The sequence below is a fragment of the Megascapheus bottae genome, chromosome 6 (genome assembly GCF_031878675.1).
Source record: "Megascapheus bottae isolate mThoBot1 chromosome 6, mThoBot2.hap1, whole genome shotgun sequence".
Classification (NCBI taxonomy): domain Eukaryota; kingdom Metazoa; phylum Chordata; class Mammalia; order Rodentia; family Geomyidae; genus Megascapheus; species Megascapheus bottae.
The window spans coordinates 55,852,907-55,871,320 of record NC_143514.1 but is presented as its reverse complement, the minus strand read 5'-3'; the positions used below and the strand labels follow the sequence as shown (position 1 = coordinate 55,871,320).

The following is an 18,414-nucleotide window of genomic DNA, read 5'->3' as shown; positions in this document are numbered from 1 at the left end:
GGGTGTGGTTGCTCACACCTGTAACTCCCAGCATGAGGCAAAGAATGGGAGAATTAGGGTTTGAAGCCAACTGGGGCAAAAAGTGAGCAAGACTCTCTCAACAAGTAACCTGGACATGGGGTATACATTTGTAGTCCCAGCTACAGGAGGCATATGTCCAGAACTACCCAGGTAAGAAGTGAAAGACTCTATCAGAAAAAAAATAACTAATCCACAAAAATCTGGAAGCATGGCTCAAGTGGTAAGAGTACCTGCCTAGCAAGTGCAAGTCCATGAATTCAAATCCCAGTATCACATCCCATACAAACAATGACAACAATAAACACTTAAATGCAGTGGAATAAGGCAAGTATCTACACCAGTTGGAATGGAGGATTCAGAAGGGATCTAGATGGAATGGCAGAACCCTGGCAGGATGAAGAAGCCATGCATGAAAAGGTGCGAAAGGTATTGTGGCAGTAACCTGTATGGCACGCATCCATGTTGAAGGCAGCAAAATGTGAGGAATCATGTGCAGGATAAAAGCAGCACTCGGGAGGGGTAAAAGACAGTAGAGATGGAGGAGACACAAAACAACTGAGCAAATAAATACATATGACTTAACATAGGTAATGGGAACCAGGTTTCTGATATGAAAATAAAATTTGGAAATGGAGGGGGAGAAAATCAGTGGTGTTGGACTGGAATTAGCAATAAGAATATTATTAATTCTGCTAGAGGCAGAATCCTAAATACATAGGAAACTGAGATCTGAGTATCCTAGTTCAAAAATAGTACCAGCAGAAAATGCCATAAGACTCTCATCTAGGGCCGGGAGTTTGGTCTAGTGGTAGAGTGCTTGCCTAGCATGCACAAAGATTCAGGTTCAATTCCTCAGTACCACATATATAGAAAAAACCAGAAGTGGTGCTGTGGCTAGCCTTGAGAAAGCCCAAGGACAGTGCTCAGGCCCTGGAAGGTATGGCTCAAATAGTAGAACCAGCCTTAAGAAGAAAAAAAGCTAAGCCAGAGAGGGAAACCTTTGGTTCAAGCCCTAGTACTGGCACACACGTACACACAGGCATGCACACACACACACACAGAGCTATGTTCTAGCAACACTCTGTAGTGATGAGTGCAAATAGCACGTTGTTGCCTTCTAAATATCATTCTCCACTATGAGAACTAGAGCTCCTTGGAGAAATAACTGATTTCAGGACTGTGGCAGAAAATGTACAAGATGAGCCTGAAATACCTTGTTGTCCCAGAAAAAGAAAAGCTCAAAAATGAAGGCAATATATCAAAGGGACACATGGGACTCCCACTGCCAAGTAAATAATGATACTAGCAGATTGTTATATCCTGAATAAATGAGGAAAACATAAGTACATACATACATACAAACATTCATACATACAACTAACTAAAAGTGTATAGATGGCTGTTTACATACCTCAAAGAATTTCTCCACAAAATGCTTAATTACAATAGAAAGTAATTTTATGATATAGAAGCCTTGCAAACATCACTGTAATCAACGGAGCAAAAATAAGCACCATCAATAATAGGGTAAAGCAAAATCATGTGCTATCAAAAAAGATAACATTTCTGCAAAAGACATTATCTAATCTAATCATGACAAAATATCAGACAAACCCTAATTGAAGGACACAATAACCAGGCTGTAATCTTCAAAAGAATCAAAATCATGAATGTCAAGGAAAGTTTTCTTAGAAAAGTCTAAAGGAGGCTAAAGAGACTGGATAATAAGTAAATGCAAACTACAATTCTAAACCATATCATTTTGCTACAAAGAACAAACCTGGAACAATTGGAAAAACCTGAATGGATTGGTGGCTTAGATGGCAGTAACATATCAATGTTAATTTCCTGACTTTGACAGCTGTATTGTGGTTAGGTGAGAAAATGTCCTTGCTTGTAGGAAATATACTCAAAAGTATTCAGGGAGATAGGGCATTAATCCAAGAACTTAATCCTCAAATGGTTAAGGAAAAAATTCTTTAGATTGTACTTACAATTTCTATACCAATTTGGGGCTATTTCAAAAAAATTATGTTTTAACTTTATGTATAGGGCTGAGGAAACTTGCATAAGGACCTGAGTTCAATACCCAGGACAATTAAATAAATACATACATACATACATATATACATACATACAAACATAACGAAGTCCATATACAATGTAGTCTCTGGGGCTTTTGTTTTGTTTTGTTGTCAGTCATGGGGCTTGAGCTCTTCAGCTCAAGGCTAGCACTCTACCACTTTGAGCTACAGTCATTTCCTGTTTTCTAGTGGTTAATTGGAAATTAGAGTCTCATGGACTCTCCTGCTCAGTCTGGCGTTAAACCTCAATCCTCAAATCTCAGCCTCCTGAGTAACTAGGATTACAGATGTGAGCCACCAGTGCCCAGCTTACAATGTAGTTTTTAAAAGGAAAAACAAAACATATAGGATATGAAGAAGAGATCTCCCCATAGTGTGCATAGAAGGTATGCATGTCAGTCCTCAAAGCATCCTCAAACTACAGTTTAACCAGCTCAGTCTTCAAAAGAACACCCCCACAGACACACCTTATACCCTTCAATGGGACACTCTCCTCTCTGCCATGTTCTTCTTAGGAAACATTCCTGTAACTCTAGCTGCAGCATTCTACTAGTTCTTCTATCCCTTGGCAACTTTAGGGATTTTTCCACTATGCCTTCATACTTTATAGTTACAGATTTGCATAACTTACGTCCACAGATTTATAAAAATCATCTAGAACTTCGGGGGGGGGGTTAGGGTTTATTTTGGTGGCTGGTCCTGAGGCTTGAACTTGGGGCCTAGGCACTGTCCCTGACCTTTTGTGCTCAAAGCTAGTGCTCTACCATTTGAGCTGTAGCACCATTTCCAGTTTTCTAGTGGTTAATTGGAGAGTACTATGGACTTTCATGGCTGGTCGGGCTTTAAGCCATGGTTCCTCATATCTCAGACTCCTCAGTAGCTAGGATTATAGATAGGTATAAGCCACCAGTGCTGGGCTGATTATATGATTTAAAGGCAGTACTGAAAAGAAACAGTTTATGACTCTATTTCTGTGAACTATCTTTTATCAGAACCAAAATGTATACCCATTTATTCTCAGACATCCCTTTCTGAGCAAATTAAAAGTAGTAAGCAGCCTACAAAGAGAGGAAACAGTTCTCACTTCAAAATGAAGGAATCAGCTCCCCCAACAGAGACAGAAAAGGGGTAAATAGGGACTGCCCTGAGCTGGCCCGATTTGGAGAAACAGGCCTGAGCCAGAGCCCCTGGAGAACTGTCTCTGTGCAGAGTATTTACACAACAGACACCAACGGCTCCTCTGCAGCCATTACTGTCTATCAGGTAAATAACACATGTGCCAAGACACACATTTAATGAGGGAAATAATATGCCTTTATAAAAAGACTCAATCTGTATTTACCTGAGAGACCAAAGAAGCACCAAATCACCAGATTAGTGGAACCACAGAGGAGTCGTTCTGGTGTCTTGGGTAAATAGACATTTTATAGCCTCCATTACTGGAGGGGGAAGGGAGGGCAGAAGGAGGGAGTCATCCTTCAACATCCACAAGCCAGAGGAGCCTCAGGAATGGGACAAGAGGAGTCCATCAGGAAACTATAATATAGTCTCCACCTCTCCAGTCACACAATCTTGAGATCTTTTAGAGTGTATGGGTTCACATCATCCTTTAATTCATGTCATTAAAGGCCAGACTAGGAGGTAGGGGTACATTTCAGAGGAAAACAAGGTACCAGAGGCAGGTCCAGACTGGAAGCAACTGGACTAAAAACCCTATCTTTAGTTTCTCCTTAGTTCACAGTCCTGGGATGAGTCCCTGGTCTGATCTTTGGAACCATAGATGCTAAGGTCAAGAAGCAACAACAAAGAATACTATATTACCTGTCTGAAACTCACTAGGTCCCAGGCTTTCTCTCAAGTAGCTAAAAATAACCTGGAGAATCTGATGAATGCATCTGTACTGCTAGAGGACTTTCTATGAAAACCACAGACTGTCAAAGGGGAAAGAAAACCCAAAAAGTACTCAACTCTGTGGGGTTTTACTGGGGTTCCATGTATGATGATCCATAGTTCCCATTTGATAGATTATTCCAGTAGCCACAGGGCTAACAAGGTCTATCAATTTCAGTTGTCTAAAGCACCCAAAAATTTTTTTCGTAGCAATTTATTTTAGATTTTAAAAAGAAAGCCTGGACTAGGAATGGTTCAAGTCAGAGAAGAATGTCTGCATGAAGACCTAAGTTCAACTCTCAGTACAGTTACCTCCTTTCCCAAAAAGAAAAAAAAAAAAGGAAGGGCTGAGCACTGATGACTCATGCCTATAATCCTAGCTGCTCAGGAAGCTAAGATCTTAAGATTTCAGTTCAAAGCCAGCCCAAGCAGAACAATCTGTGAGACTCTTATCTCCAATAACTTATGCTGAGAAAAAGCCAGAAGTGGCACTGTAGCTCAAGTGATAGAGCATTAGCCTGGAGCACAAAGAGGCTCAGGGAGAGGCCAGGCTCTGAGTTCAAGCCCCAAGAATGGCCCTCAAAAAAAAGGAAGGAAAAATTTTTGCCAAGTATTGCCCTTAGCTATATGAGAGGCTAAGACTGGAAGGATCATAGTTTTAGCCCATCCTAGTAAGGAAAGCCACAAGATTATCTCAATGAAAAGAGGTTGTACACTATGACAAAATACCTGGCATTCGCATTCCAGCTATGACCTAAAACCTAAAACCTAAAATGAGTAGACTGCATTCCAGATACACACCTGAGCAGGAAGCATGATCCTATCTCAAAAATAATCAGTGCATCCTCAAGGCCAGGTGCTGGTGGCTTATGCCTGTAATCCTGGCCACATAGAAAGCTGAGGGAGAAAAACTGGGCGCCAGTGGCTCAGGCCTGTAATCCTAGCTACTTAGAAGGCTGAGATCTAAGGATCAAGGTTCAAAGCCAGCCTGGGCAAGAAAGTTTGTGAGACTCTTATCTCCAATTAACCACCAGAAAACCAGAAGTGGCTGTGGCTCAAGTGGTAGAGTACTAGCATTGAGCTGAATAGCTCAGGGACAGCGTCCAGGCCCAGAGTTCAAGCCCCTCTACTGACCAAAAAAAGGAAAAGAAAAAGCTGAGATCTGAGATCATAGTTTAAAGACAGCCCAGGCAGAAAACTCTTATCTCCAATTAACCAGCAAAAAGCTAGAAGTGAAAGTGAGATTTAAGCACCAGCCTTATGGGCTTGTTATATTGTTGCTGGTGGTGGCATTTGGTTTGGCTTTGGGATTTATTCAATGAGGGGAACAAATGGGAACCCCAGAAAGGGAGGGAGAAAGAGTAAATAAATGTAATCATGCTATTCAGTATACACTACCTAGAAAATGAACTATGTAACTTACAGACAGGGATGGGAGAAAAAAGTGGAGGAAAATAAAGGAGGTGTTGACATTGCCCCAAGAAAGAAATGTACTCATTACCTGACTTATAGAATAGGAAACCTTCCGTACAACAACACCTTAATAAAAATATTTTTTTAAGTACCAGATTTTTTTTTTTTTTGAGCTCAGGGCCTGAGCACTGTCCTTGGACTTTCTCAAGGCTAGAGCTCTACCATTTGCGCCTCAAAACCATTTCCGGATTTTTTCTATGTATGTGGTACCGAGGAATCAAACCTGGGTCTTCGTGCATGCTAGGCAAGCACTCTACCACTAGGCCAAACTCCCAGTCCCAAAAGTACCAGATTTTTAAGGGCAAAAAAAAAAAAAAAAATGAGAGTACAAGGCCCTGAGTTCAAATCTCACTACTGGCACAAAAAAGGCCTGGAGGTATGACCCAGCAGTGAATCACCTGCTTAGCAAACATAAAGTCCTTACTCAGTTCAAACCCCAGCACCCCCAATAAAACTTAAAAAAAAAAAAATTGGAACCCATAACATGGGAGTCCTTGAATTAAAGTGGCAGTACAGTTGGGCTCTGGTGGCTCATGTGTATAATCCTAGTTACTCAGGAGGCTGAGATCTGAGGATTGCAGTTCAAAGCCAGCCCCAGCACAAAAGTCTGTGAGACTCTCATCTCCTGTTAAGCACCTGAAAACCACAAGTGGTGCAGTGGCTCAAAGTGATAGAGCATTAGCCTTGAGCTGAAGAGCTCAGAGACAGTGCCCAGGCCCAGAGTTCAAGCCTCAACTGACAAAAAAAAAAAAAAAAAAAAAAAGGCAGTACAGCCTACTGCTAGTGGCTCATGCCTGTAATCCTATCTATTCAGAAGGCAAAGATTTGAGCATCATGGCTTAAAGCCAGCCCAGGAAGGAAGTCCGTGAGAAAACCAGAAGGGACACTGTAGGCTCAAAGGCTAGATCACTAGCCTTGAGCAAATGAGCTCAAGGGCTGTGCCTAGACCCTGAGTTCAAACCCAATGAATGACAATAATAATAGGCAAGCCACTACAAGGAATTCAAGTCTCCTTTCCAAATACCATTATAAAGGTTCAAATCCTCTCATCCTACTGAGCGTGAAACTGAAAGAGGCACAGTCAGCTCTTGCTCAAGTCCCTAAATATGACCTTATCTGGACTCTGGCAAAAGCTACTCCCTTTTTTATGAAATGCACTTTCATTTTTCACCAGGAAAATTACCACTTCCTTCAAGTCCTAGTTTAAATCTCCCTTTCAGTAGCTTTTCTCCAGTAAAATAAAGTTAATTGCTTAAATTTGACTCAGTAACACAGTTCATTCTTTGTTGATACCAGGGACTGAACTTGAAGCCTTGCACTTGCTGGGCAGTGCTTTACCACCTAAGCCACATCTTCAAGCTTTTTTTTTTTAACACTGGTTTGTTTTTGAGGTAGGGCCTCAGTTTTATACCAGTGGTACATGAGTTTTAAAAGCCTAAGAAACGTTAAATCAGATTCTTAAAGTTGAGGACTGTATTTTGTTCATTTTTATATTCCCAGCACCTAGCACAGAGCCAGATACAAAGAGTGAAGATTTGCTGAATGAATTTATATGCCCAAAGTCATGATATTAACTGCTCTGGAGTTAGAACATGCTGGAACAGACAATACCCAAGCACCAAACAAAGCTTCTTTTCTTTCTTCCAGTCCACTCAATTCTCTCACTGTGTTTGGGGGTAGGGTTCCACTGGGGAGGAGAAGAGGGGAAGGAGAGAGGTAGAAAGGGAGGGAGGGAGAGAGGGAGGGAGGGAGGGAGAGAGGGAGGGAGGGAGAGAGGGAGGGAGGGGAGAGGGGCAGAGGGGGAGGAGCAGAGGGGGAGGGAGGAAGGTGGAAGGGGAGAGGGAGGGAGGGAGAAAAGGGAGGGGGAGAAGGAGAGAGGGGGGGAGAGAGAGAGATTGCCTTGATGCTGGAATACCATTAAAAGGATTAATTTAGGGACCGGTGTTTGGACTGTCACATCCAATCACTATCCACAGATCTACAGCTTCCCAAATCAGGCTCATGCAAAGAGGAATCAATTGCAAGGACACAGGGTCTGAACAGGCATACTAATGGCCTTCTGAGGTGCCAGCGGCCAGCTTTGACACTCCCATAAATTATCTGCCTTTTGATTTTACCTGTAGCTGTGGGGCACAAGGCACAATTTTGAACATATCAAAGCAATCCCTTGTAACCTAAGGCTCTCTAGGAAGAGTCCCCCAATGGAGGAAAGAGTAAAACCAACAACCCAAAGGAACTCTGCTTCCCAACACGTTTGGTCAAAGCAGTCATCAATTAAAACCCAAAAGAAACCAAATGAATAAAATAAAATCTGAATCATTCCTACTAGATCTGGACAAGGCATGTATCATACTGCAGCTCTGCAATGACTCTGCATCTCTCACTCAAAGGAAACAAAATCATAGCAATCAACTAACAATTTCATCTGGGGCAAGTCTGCACTAGTTTTGTCAGTACCTCACAGTGTGACCTTGAATAACTCACTAATAACCAACCTTCTTGGGCCTAAGTTTTCTCACACTAGCAAACAAACAAATACTGACTGCCCAAACAATTTCCCAGAGTAATGATGAAAAGAAAAAACATTCAAGAGGCACTTTACAAAGATGTGTGGCCACAAAGTTGGCACTGTTAATAAATGATCCCAGAAAGCCAAGGACCCTAACATGTTGGTGGATTCCTACTTAGAAACTGTTTTAACTCAACTGGTTTTACAGACAATATTGGAACTAATGTCTATCCTAAAAAATAAAACTTTTGCTGAATGTGAATTTTCCATTACAAAGAACAGCACCTTGCTATAGTTACAACTTCCTCCTTTGTGCAGAGTGCCATCACAGAGACTGTCTCTAGTCTAGGGATGTAAACCCAAAGCATACTAAGCTAAAGACCAGGTCACAAAACTACTGTGCTTATAATTCTAGCTACTCAGGAGGCTGAGACCTGAGAATCACAGTTCAAAGCCAGCCTGAGCAGGAAAGTCTGTGAGACTCTTATGCCCAATTAGCCACTAAAGCCAGAAATGGAAGCTATGGATCAAGTGGTACAGCATTAGCCTTGAGTTCTCATCACAAAAAAAAAAAAAAAAAGTGGAGCCAGGAGTTGGCCTAGTAGCAGAGTGTTTGCCTAGCATGCACGAAGACCTGTGTTCAATTCCTCGGCACCACATACATAGAAAAAAGCTGCAAGTGGTACTGTGGCTCAAGGTAGAGCTCTAGCCTTGAGAAAAGTCCAAGGACAGTGCTCAGGCCCTGAGTTCAAGCCCCATAACTGGCAAAAAAAAAGGTAGAAGCTTTATATACACCATTAAAGCCTTTAATCCTGTTAAGTCTCATTATCTCCATTTAAGAAATAGGAAAGGTTTTGTGCATATGGTAAAGAGGAAAGTTATGTATATATAAAATTTTAAATGTATATATTTTACTTATATTGTGCCCATGACTATGCAACTTTCTTTTTGTGGTAAGTCCACTATTTGAAAACTAAAATAAAAATGAACTATGTCACATGGAACAAAACAACAAAAAAAAAAGAGATAGGAAAGGGAAATCCAGAGACCTGTTCACTACTATCAGAACACTACTATCAGAAACTTACAAGCTTCCCTCAATCACAGAGAATATAAAAGGGTCATAGGAAGAGGAAGACAAAAGGATAATGACTGATTGTAACTGCAGACACGGGACTATAGATCCTAGCCTACTCATCAAACACTCAATACTTTACAAAAAGAATCCTCAGGCTGGGTGCTAGTGGCACATGCTTGTAAATCCTAGCTACTCAGGAAGCTGAGATCTGAGAACTGAGTTTCAAAACCAGTCTGGGCAGGAAAGTCTATGAGATTCAAAATAATCTCCAATTAACTACCAAAAAACAGGAAATGGTTCTGTGGCTAAAAGGGGGGGAGGGCCAACGGGCTAACACAGGGGGGAATCCTCCAAACCTTCTAATTCTACACTTTCTTGTCCTTGTTTCCTAGTCATGGAAAGCAACCTACTATTTCAAAAAAAAAAAAAAATTTTGGCTAAGAAGTTAAAGAATCAATATAAACAGTGGTATGTAAAACCCAATTATACTTAGGGTTTTGTTTTGTTTTTTCAGTCCTGGGGCATAAACTGAGGGTCTGGACACTGCCCTTGAGCTTTCTCAAAGCTAGTGCTCTACCACTTGAGCCACAGAACCACTCTGGCTTTTTCTGTTTATGTGATACTGAGGAATCGAACCCAGGACTTCCTGTATGCTACACACAAGCACTCTACCACTAAGCCACACTCCTAGCCCTATACATCGTTTTTTTGGTACTTGGTTTGTCTGGTAGTACTGGGTTTTGAACTCAGGACCTCTTCATGCTTGCTAGGCAGCTGTTCTACCACTTGAGCCCTTATAGTTAGCCCTCAGCCCTTATACTTAGTTCTTAAGAATCAAACCGTGCTACAAAGGTGGAAATGTACAAATGTTACCCATGTAACTGCCACAGCCTCCTTACTAGTCTCTGCTTCTTCCATAAATTACCCATACCCTTCAATCCAGGCCTTATACTGACATAAAAATAAAACTTTCTACAGCATAAATGCAATGTCAAATTTGCTGCTTATAACTTTTTTGTTCTGGTTTGGTTTGGTTTGGTTTTTGAAACAGAGTCTCACTATGGATCCAAGGTTAGCCTCAAACTCCTGCCTCAATCCTCCTGTTTTATACCCACCAGTGCTGGGGTTACAATCCCATACCACCTCACCCACGGACCAAATCTATTTCTACAAGTTTTACTGGAACATAGCTGTGTTCATTGTTTCATATGTCTATGACAACAAGTTGCATAAAATAGTTGTGCCACTGAATAGTTTCTCCCACAAAGTTTAAATACTTACTATTTAGTCCTTTATAGAAAATTTGACAACTCTGATCTTCTTTTCTTCCTCCATTCACACACAACTATAGTCATCTCTGGTCTAATCCTCAAGGTTTTAAAGCCCTGGTCTCTGCTTATCTTTCCTATTTCATTTCTCATGCCTCTTTATTTCTCACCACACACACACACACACACACATACCTACTGAGGCACTATTAATAATGATAAACTTTCACCTGGTCTCTGCTTATCTTTCCTATTTCATTTCTCATGCCTCTTTATTTCTCACCACACACACACACATACCTACTGAGGCACTATTAATAATGATAAACTTTCACCAGGCATAGTGGCTCACACCTGTATTCCTAGCTACTCAGGAGGCTGAGATCTGAGGATCACAGTTCAAAGCCAGCCTGGACATTAAAGTCCATGAGACTGTTAGCTCCAGTTAATCACTAAAAAACAGGAAGTGGGGCTGTGGCTCAGGTAGCCTTGAGCTGAAGAGCTCAGGGACTATGCCCAGGCCTAGAGTTCAAGTCCCATGATCCCCATGGAAAAAAAAACAACAACTTTCTCAAATCCAACACACTTTGACATTTGGTCCCTTCTGCTTCATCTAATTCTATGCCAAGAGGTAACCTCCTCCAGGAAGTCATCCCAGAGTCCAGAAGTCCAGAGGAAACATCTTACTCCCCAGCCCCTAGCACTCTTGAAAATAGCAAAGCTATCTCTTTTTTACCTATCTCCTTGATATCAGGGACAATAGTTGCCTGTTCACCATTACAATTCTAAACACTAGCAAAGTGCCTAGTGCTTTGTTATTAAACAAACAACCTCCAAGTCCCTGGATTACAATCTTCAGAGTCTACTTTCAACTTTTACCTTTACCCCTTACTCTTTAGACTTAGGGTATAAGTTTCAATAGGTTTGAGTACATACTACCTAATCAAAAGCAGCTATATAGAGATGGTATATATAGTATCTATCTATCTATCTATCTCTCTCTCTATCTATCTATCTATCTATATGGAGTCCTATCCAGGACAAAGAGGATACAAAGCTAACAATATTTAGAGCCTGTATATAAGATACATGTGTGTGATGTATAGATACCATATGTACAGACCATTATATGATATCCATACCATATATAGAGACACCATATATACCATCATCTGTCCATCTATCTATCTATCTATCTATCTATCTATCTATCTATCTACATAGACACACACAAATATAGTCTGTATCCACCCCCATCCCATACCCACCAAGGCTAAATTCTCAGAAAAGGCCAAATATAACCATGCAACAGGATTCTCACCTCTCCGTACTTCGAAGATGCCAAGACTGGCTGCTGGGGATGCTGAAGGTTCTGCGAGAGCTGGAAAGCCCCAATGCTGTGGACAAACACACATCTCTGCAACAAGTCTACCTCCATACAAAGGATCAAATCCCCAATAAGAATCACAATATACCTCAAACTGCTAATCTCATTTTGAGATAACATCTACTAACCCTACAACAAAACTTTCAGAAGTTACATCTGGTTTTTGAAGATCAATTTTATATTCGCTGGTAGTATACTTAGAAAGATGCTCATGAAGTGGTTGCTCACTGAATAATTTGCAGTCCTATCCAGGACAAGGAGTATATAAAGCTAACAATAGTCAGAACCCAGAAACAAATGAGCCAGAACTGAGGGAGGAGTTGGCTGCTACAAATTCACATGCCATGTTGCAAAAGGACACACAAAGCAGGAAATATTTTAAGAAACTTCTAGATCTACCTCAAGGTCTAAAAAGTCAAAGTAACCAATCCCAAATCAATACATCAAGGGGAGGCCAGGAGTGTGGCCTACTGGTAGAGTGCTTGCCTAGGATGCATGAAAACCTGGGTTAGATTCCTCAGTACCACGTACACATAAAAAGCCAAAAGTGGTGCTGGAGTTCAAGTGGTAAAGCAGTAACCTTGAGCAAAAAAAAAAAAAAAAAAAAAAAAAAAACTCAAGGACTGTCCAGGCCCTGACTGGCAAATAAATAAATAAATAAATAAAGGTTACCTGTCATATATATCACCAAATTAAGATCTTTGAAAGGATCTGAAGTTGCACTTCACACAAAGAAATAGCTACAATCAACTGATCAATCCATTGATAATGGACATTTAAGACTTAACTAATATCACCTGGGAAAAATGCCACTTACCAATTTGCTCTACCACAGAGAAAACACTTCTCAAAATGAAATGGAATAAAAGCAATTTTATTTGGAAATTTCAAGTTGGAGGAAGAGCTCTTAGCCAAGCTCTATGACCTAGCAAGCTGATTATTTACAGGATCTTTGAGCAGGAATAGTTAATGAGCTTTTAATTTGGAGTGCTTAAGTTGCCAAAGTGCTCTGAGCTCCAGTGAAGCACCACAGAATCCATAAAGGAAACCTTATCAATCACTTCCGGGCAGTTCCATTCCCTACCCCCACTCTGTACTTCCATCCCAAAGGCAGCCAAGTGGGTTTCTAACCAAGATCACAGACTCACATTAGTCGAGTCACACTCGAAGTCCCTGTTTATAAATTGGCTTTTAAGTGGTAGGGGATTCAGGTATAATACACTTAAGCTCCAAGAACGAGCCCACTAAAACAAGGTTTGCTGTGTATGATGAAGTCAGAATAAAGTGGCATTTGATGAAGCCAATTTCTGGCAGAAACTCTACAATCAAAAATCACTCAGCCAATCACAGCCCACTATAGCCCAATAGAGTATATATAGTCTAGCCAATGGGATCCATGCTTTGCTGATGCTACTGGAAAACTGATGAAATACTTGAAAAGAGCAAAAGCCAAAGAAATGGCCAGAGAATTCTAGCAGAGACAATGCGGGTAAGTATTCCTTGCAAAAATCCAGCCCTAAGACCAAACCTCCACATCCCCAACGAAGGGCTCCAAGGGCTCCGCATCCACCATCTTCCAAGTCAATACAGAGCAATTAATGTAATACAGTCAAGCCTCAACCCACCTTCATGCATTTTTGTTTTGTTTGAGGAGACACCTGTTGCTGGACCACTTACAGTAAAGGCAAACAAAAAGCTTGCCAGGTTAGGCCTCTCCTTTCCTCTTTCCACCATTAGTGCTACAACTTCATGTTTACAAAGAGGGAAACTGCTAACCGGTGCCCGGGTGTCCAGGATGAAAGGAAAAGGGTCATACTATATTATCTAGTTATCTCCTTGCCTCTGTTTCTAGTTCTGGCTGAACCTCTTCAACGTTTCCATTAATCCCATCTAACAAGTCAGCCCCTTTAATCAATCTCCCAAGCAATGCCCCTTCCCCCCCCACCCCCACCCTTCTCTAAAACGTTACTCAGATCATGCACCTAGGGTCAACATTCACCCCCAACACACCCCCCAGGCTGCACAAATCGCGCGCCCTGACCCACATCCCGCATGCAATACACCAGGGCCCAAGCTGGGGGCCTCTCCGCAACACCCACCCCAGGGTGTTGCCCCCAACTCGGGCCCATCCAAGTCAAGGGGAGCGTAAGGGGAGGGGCAGGAGGCCAAGAGACCAGCCCTCCTTCCCAGGGCCGCCCCCGCCCCCCATCAGCTGCGGGAGAGGCTGTCGCCATGGCAACGCCCCCTCCTTGGGGCCAGCGCGGCAGGCTTTCTCCAGGTGCAGGCCCCGACGTCTCCCTCGGCCTCAGCAGGCGCTCAGGGCAGTTGGTGGCGGCGGGTGCGGCCCGCGCCGACTGTGGCGCTGGCCAGGCAGGGGCAGGACCAGCTCCGCCCGCTCCCCACAGCCCGTTCCTGGCCGCCTCAACAGCAGCAGCCAGCACCACGAGTCCACAACACACCGACTCACCTCCGCGCACTCTGACCCCTACCGACGCGGTGGACGGGCGGGCGCCGTGGCCAACCGCTGAGCCCGCTGCCTACCCCTTTGACCAATGGGCTGTTGCGAGGCGGGGCTTCTTCTCCTAAAGGGCTTGTTCTTCCTCCCGCATGCGTGCTAAGGTGTGCCAAGATGGTGGCTGCCGGCCACTGGCTTTATGGGACTTGTAGTCTTGTGGGTTCACGTACTCAGAAGACAAGGGGAGGTCACTTCTGTGCAGTGAAAGGGATTAAAAAAAAAAAAAAAACACGGAGATTTCTTCAGGCCCACAGCAATTCAAGTATACCCACCTCCTTTCCCCCACATATCTGCACGGGGTGAGTATCAGCTCATAAACTGACATATTCTGTTTAGCTGACACCTCCTTATGGTTCATTCATTCATTCAAATAATCACTATTATCTATTCTGATGAAGGCCTGGGAGAGAACTAGGAGGAAGGGAGGCGAATTAGGGTAAGAAAATTAAATGCTCAGATAGCTAAAGGACTTTCTAAGAAAGAAGCTACTGACTTGTTTATGTCTCTACTGAAGACACTTAAAGGGTTGAAAGGATTTCTGGCCACAAGCTTCCACAGTCTCTCCTGCCAGCTGGGAGAACCTTTGTCAAAATCAAGGATATGTTCTTACATCCCGGTTGTGCTTCTCTAGGAAAGCCTTCTCTAGGATAACAGGTGATGACCTGGGAAACCTCCATGGTAACCAAACCAGTGATGACTTTGACAGCCTCTCAGTTCATCGGAACACATTTCACAGGCCAGTTTCAGTTAACAAGCACCTCTGCCTGCCACCTGCAGTCCCTCCACCTCTGAAATCTTAACATAGTGGTTTCTGCCTGAGCTGGAAATGCCTGGTAATCCCCATATCAGAAAATGCCTTTCTTAATCTCATTCACATAAGGGGTTAGGCAATTTCACTGTGCACCTACAGAATTGATTGAAGTGTTTTGTAATTATCTATGTCCTTATCATCTTTCCCCCCAGGAATTTAAGCTCCTTTAGGTTAAGTATTATTTCTATATTGTTCATGTTGTATCAGTTATACCCAGTACATGTTAGATATGAAACAATCATACTTGTTCATGAACAAGTGAGAGGATAAGAAGCAGCCAGGACAGATATCACTCATCCCAAATGTCATGAAAGTGGAAGCACATCTATCTGCCTATCCCCTTTCTTAGGTCTTCCTCCTCTTGCTACCTAGACAAAAGCCTTCAATTACTCCTCTGTGTGTATGTGTGTGTGTGTGTGTGTGTGTGATGTGTGCACATACATACATACAATGTATACACACACTGCTCCACTCCACACACACATGCACACACGTGTGTGAATTTTTTGTTTTGTTTTGTTTTGTTTGTCAGTTCTGGGGCTTGAACTCAGGGCTTGGGTGCTGCCCCTGAGTCTCTTTGTACTCAAAGCTAGGGCTCTACCACTTGAGCAACAGCACCACTTTCAGCTTTTTCTGAGTAGTTTATAGGAGATAAGAGTCACACAGACTTTATTTCCCAGACTGGCTTCAAACCATGATCCTCAGATCTCTGCTTTCTGAGTAGCTAGAATTATAGGCGTGAGCCCCTGACACCCAGCTCAGTATCTCTGCTATATATTAGGCATTGTATGTTGCTGAGGATTAAGTGGTAAATAAGACACAAAACCTTTATCTTTGAGGAGCTTATATTTGATAAAAATTATTGGTAAATATTTACAAATAATATATGTATATGTAATGGGAAGAAGAAGTAAATATAAGAATAAAATAATGTAAATGAGAGGCCACGAGATGGCCTCACATGTCTGTGGCTTTGTTGTATCTTAAGTTCTAGCCTAAGAATAAGGTTCTGGCAACATTTTTAGCTACAAGAATGAAGTAAATTTGCCTGTCTGGATTAGAGGTCTTGTGAAGGCCCAGCCTAAACATTTTCCATGTAGCCCTGATTTCCTTCCAGAATATGCAACATTTTGGTGCTCTAAGACTACAACTGTGCAGATTCCAGAACCTCACCAGAGTGTAAGCTATTTTTGGACAAGAACCAGGCATATCATTCAAATAATAGAACAGTTTGAGAGCTCAGAATATACTTGGTGCCTTGCACTGCATCGCACTCAGCGTTTGGCTCCCTAAAACCTTGCCTTTGTTTTGTGTTATTAGGTTTCCTCGGAAACAAACCCTGAGGCAAGGCTTATATGCTTAGATTCAATTGGAAAGAATAAGTCTAAGCATCAAGAAGGAAGGGAAAAGAGAAGTGAGTCAAAGAAGGAAAGAATCAAAGTACATGGCAGCATATCATCAAGTTGCCTAGACCTTCAAAGAAAACAGCTAGTTTCACTGTCATGCGGATTGAATTCTAGATAAGCTCCATAGAATGATCTCATCCCAGACAGAAAGAAAGGAAGGGCTGGGTTTCCCAAACATTCTGGTAGCCACAGGGGTGCCAGATCCCACACCTGAAGCACACAGTTTATTTGAGTCTGGAAATGGTGGGCATATTGAAGTGGGGGTGGGGTCAAAACCCAACCTAGTTGAGCTATCCAATAAATAAGTGGCTAAGGCCCTCACTCAAGTATAGACTGAGCTCTCAAACTGTTGTAATATTTGAATGAGGTGTCTGGTCTTTTGTCCAAAAAGAGCTTACCTTCTAGTGAGGTCTGGAATCAGTATAGTTGAGTCCTAGAGCACCCAAAAGGGAATTCACGTAAATTAGGGCATATGAACTAGATTCAATGTACAGACTCAAATATACCCTTCATTGTCTTTTAGCTTCTAGATTAAATAACTGACTAAAATGGAAACTGACAAGAGGAACCAAAGACTGGACCAAATTGGTAGTTTTTCTTCAAGCCACCAAGAAAAAGAACAAAGTACTTATCAAAGCTGGAACAGTAACCAACAATTGAAAGGAAGAAAATGCAAGGTGCAAGGATAGTACATGACAGCCCCAAAACTTGTCATGATTGGGAGAACCCAACCTGAGTCTGAAATAATTTATCTTGGAAGCAGTACTGTGGTTCAAGTGGTAATGTGCTAGCCTTGAGCTGAAGAGCTCAAGAACAATGTCCAGGCCCAGAGTTGATAATAATAATAATAATAATAATAATAATAATAAGTGTATCTTGGAACTGGAAAAACTGCTGCTGCCACTACTATATACCTACATGCAACAGATAGCAGTATGGTGTATTAGTAGGAGAGGTATAGGCTCAGAAACAGATTGAAGATTGAGTCCTAGCTGTGTCCAATACTTCTCTCAGGATCAGTTTCTTCCTTTCTAGAGTGGAGATAATACTAATACTTATTAGAATCAAATATAAAATGCTTAGTATAGTCCTTAGCATAAAGAGTTCATTAAAGAGTGGCTGTCATTGCCACTATTCTTGCCATTCTCCACTCTTCCTCCCAACATGACCACCCCGATCCACTGGATTCCTCTGCTGCATGAGAAACAGTAGGGCTAGACCTGGCCTTCCTTCCTTTCCTGCTTTCCCTGCTTTCCCCAGGGCTGTTCCCCACAAGCCTGAGCCATTCATCTCCCTGGTGACCTAAATCTGAACTAAGAGATAGATGTGGGGTGGCTAAGGCCAGGGGGGGAATGTGCTCCCTTATCTCTGTACCCCTCACTGGGGCCTAGTTAATTTTCCCTTTGATTTTAATATAGATTTATTGAAAGTTTCCGTTATCAAAACAAACTGCAGCAGCAAATTGGTGTTCTTTGCAGGCCTACAAGTGCCTATAAAGCTGCCATGTTCGGGAACGAATGGCGCTCTCCGGGAGGTCAGTCATGGCAACAGGAAGTCCCTGGGGACACACACACTGCAGTTTAATATTTTTCTTATTAGCCTTTTTCTTCTTGGCTATCTAAGCCTCCCCCTTTAAATCGGAAATCAAATGGAGCCACCTGCCCAGGGAAGCTCTCTTTCCCAAGCTGCTCCACGCTGTACTTAGTCTCTGTCCCTTCTCTAGTCCTAACCTCCTGGTCTGAAAGCCTCTGACTTCACCCTGCTCTACCCACTGCCCCCTAGAGAATCATGATCCCCATGACCCACAACTGTGTCTCCCAAATGCTATGAATCTGTCTGACTTACCTTGAACTGCCTGTACAAGGTCTACTCTGGGCTACCCATAGTCAGAGGCAAGGAATCCCTGGAAAAGATGGGGGACCCAGGCTTCTCAAAAAGGAAGAGAAAACTGTTGGAAAGCCAAGGAGTTGCT

The 18,414-nt window shown here is 42.4% G+C and overlaps 1 protein-coding gene and 1 long non-coding RNA gene across 9 annotated transcripts in view; one reads left to right on the top strand and one right to left on the bottom strand.

The window, feature by feature from the left end:
* The window catches only part of Eri3 (ERI1 exoribonuclease family member 3), a 140,536-nt gene extending 126,333 nt beyond the window's left edge, over positions 1 to 14,203 (bottom strand). For 3 of the 8 annotated variants that reach the window (XM_090335009.1, XM_090335010.1, XM_090335011.1), the window contains exons 1-2: positions 13,810 to 14,171; positions 11,645 to 11,720 (exon numbers count right to left, since the gene is read on the bottom strand). In XM_090335009.1, coding sequence (XP_090191135.1) covers positions 11,645 to 11,720; positions 13,810 to 13,944 — 211 coding nt within the window. In that variant the 5' untranslated portion in view covers positions 13,945 to 14,171. The other 5 variants (XM_090335014.1, XM_090335016.1, XM_090335012.1 and 2 more) reach the window with 5 other exon arrangements.
* LOC150061948 (uncharacterized) lies at positions 14,189 to 17,184 on the top strand. The gene is made up of 3 exons (XR_016535968.1): positions 14,189 to 14,524; positions 14,857 to 15,058; positions 16,966 to 17,184. It is a non-coding gene; the product is annotated as an uncharacterized LOC150061948 (long non-coding RNA).
* Positions 17,185 to 18,414: the final 1,230 nt, after the last annotated feature.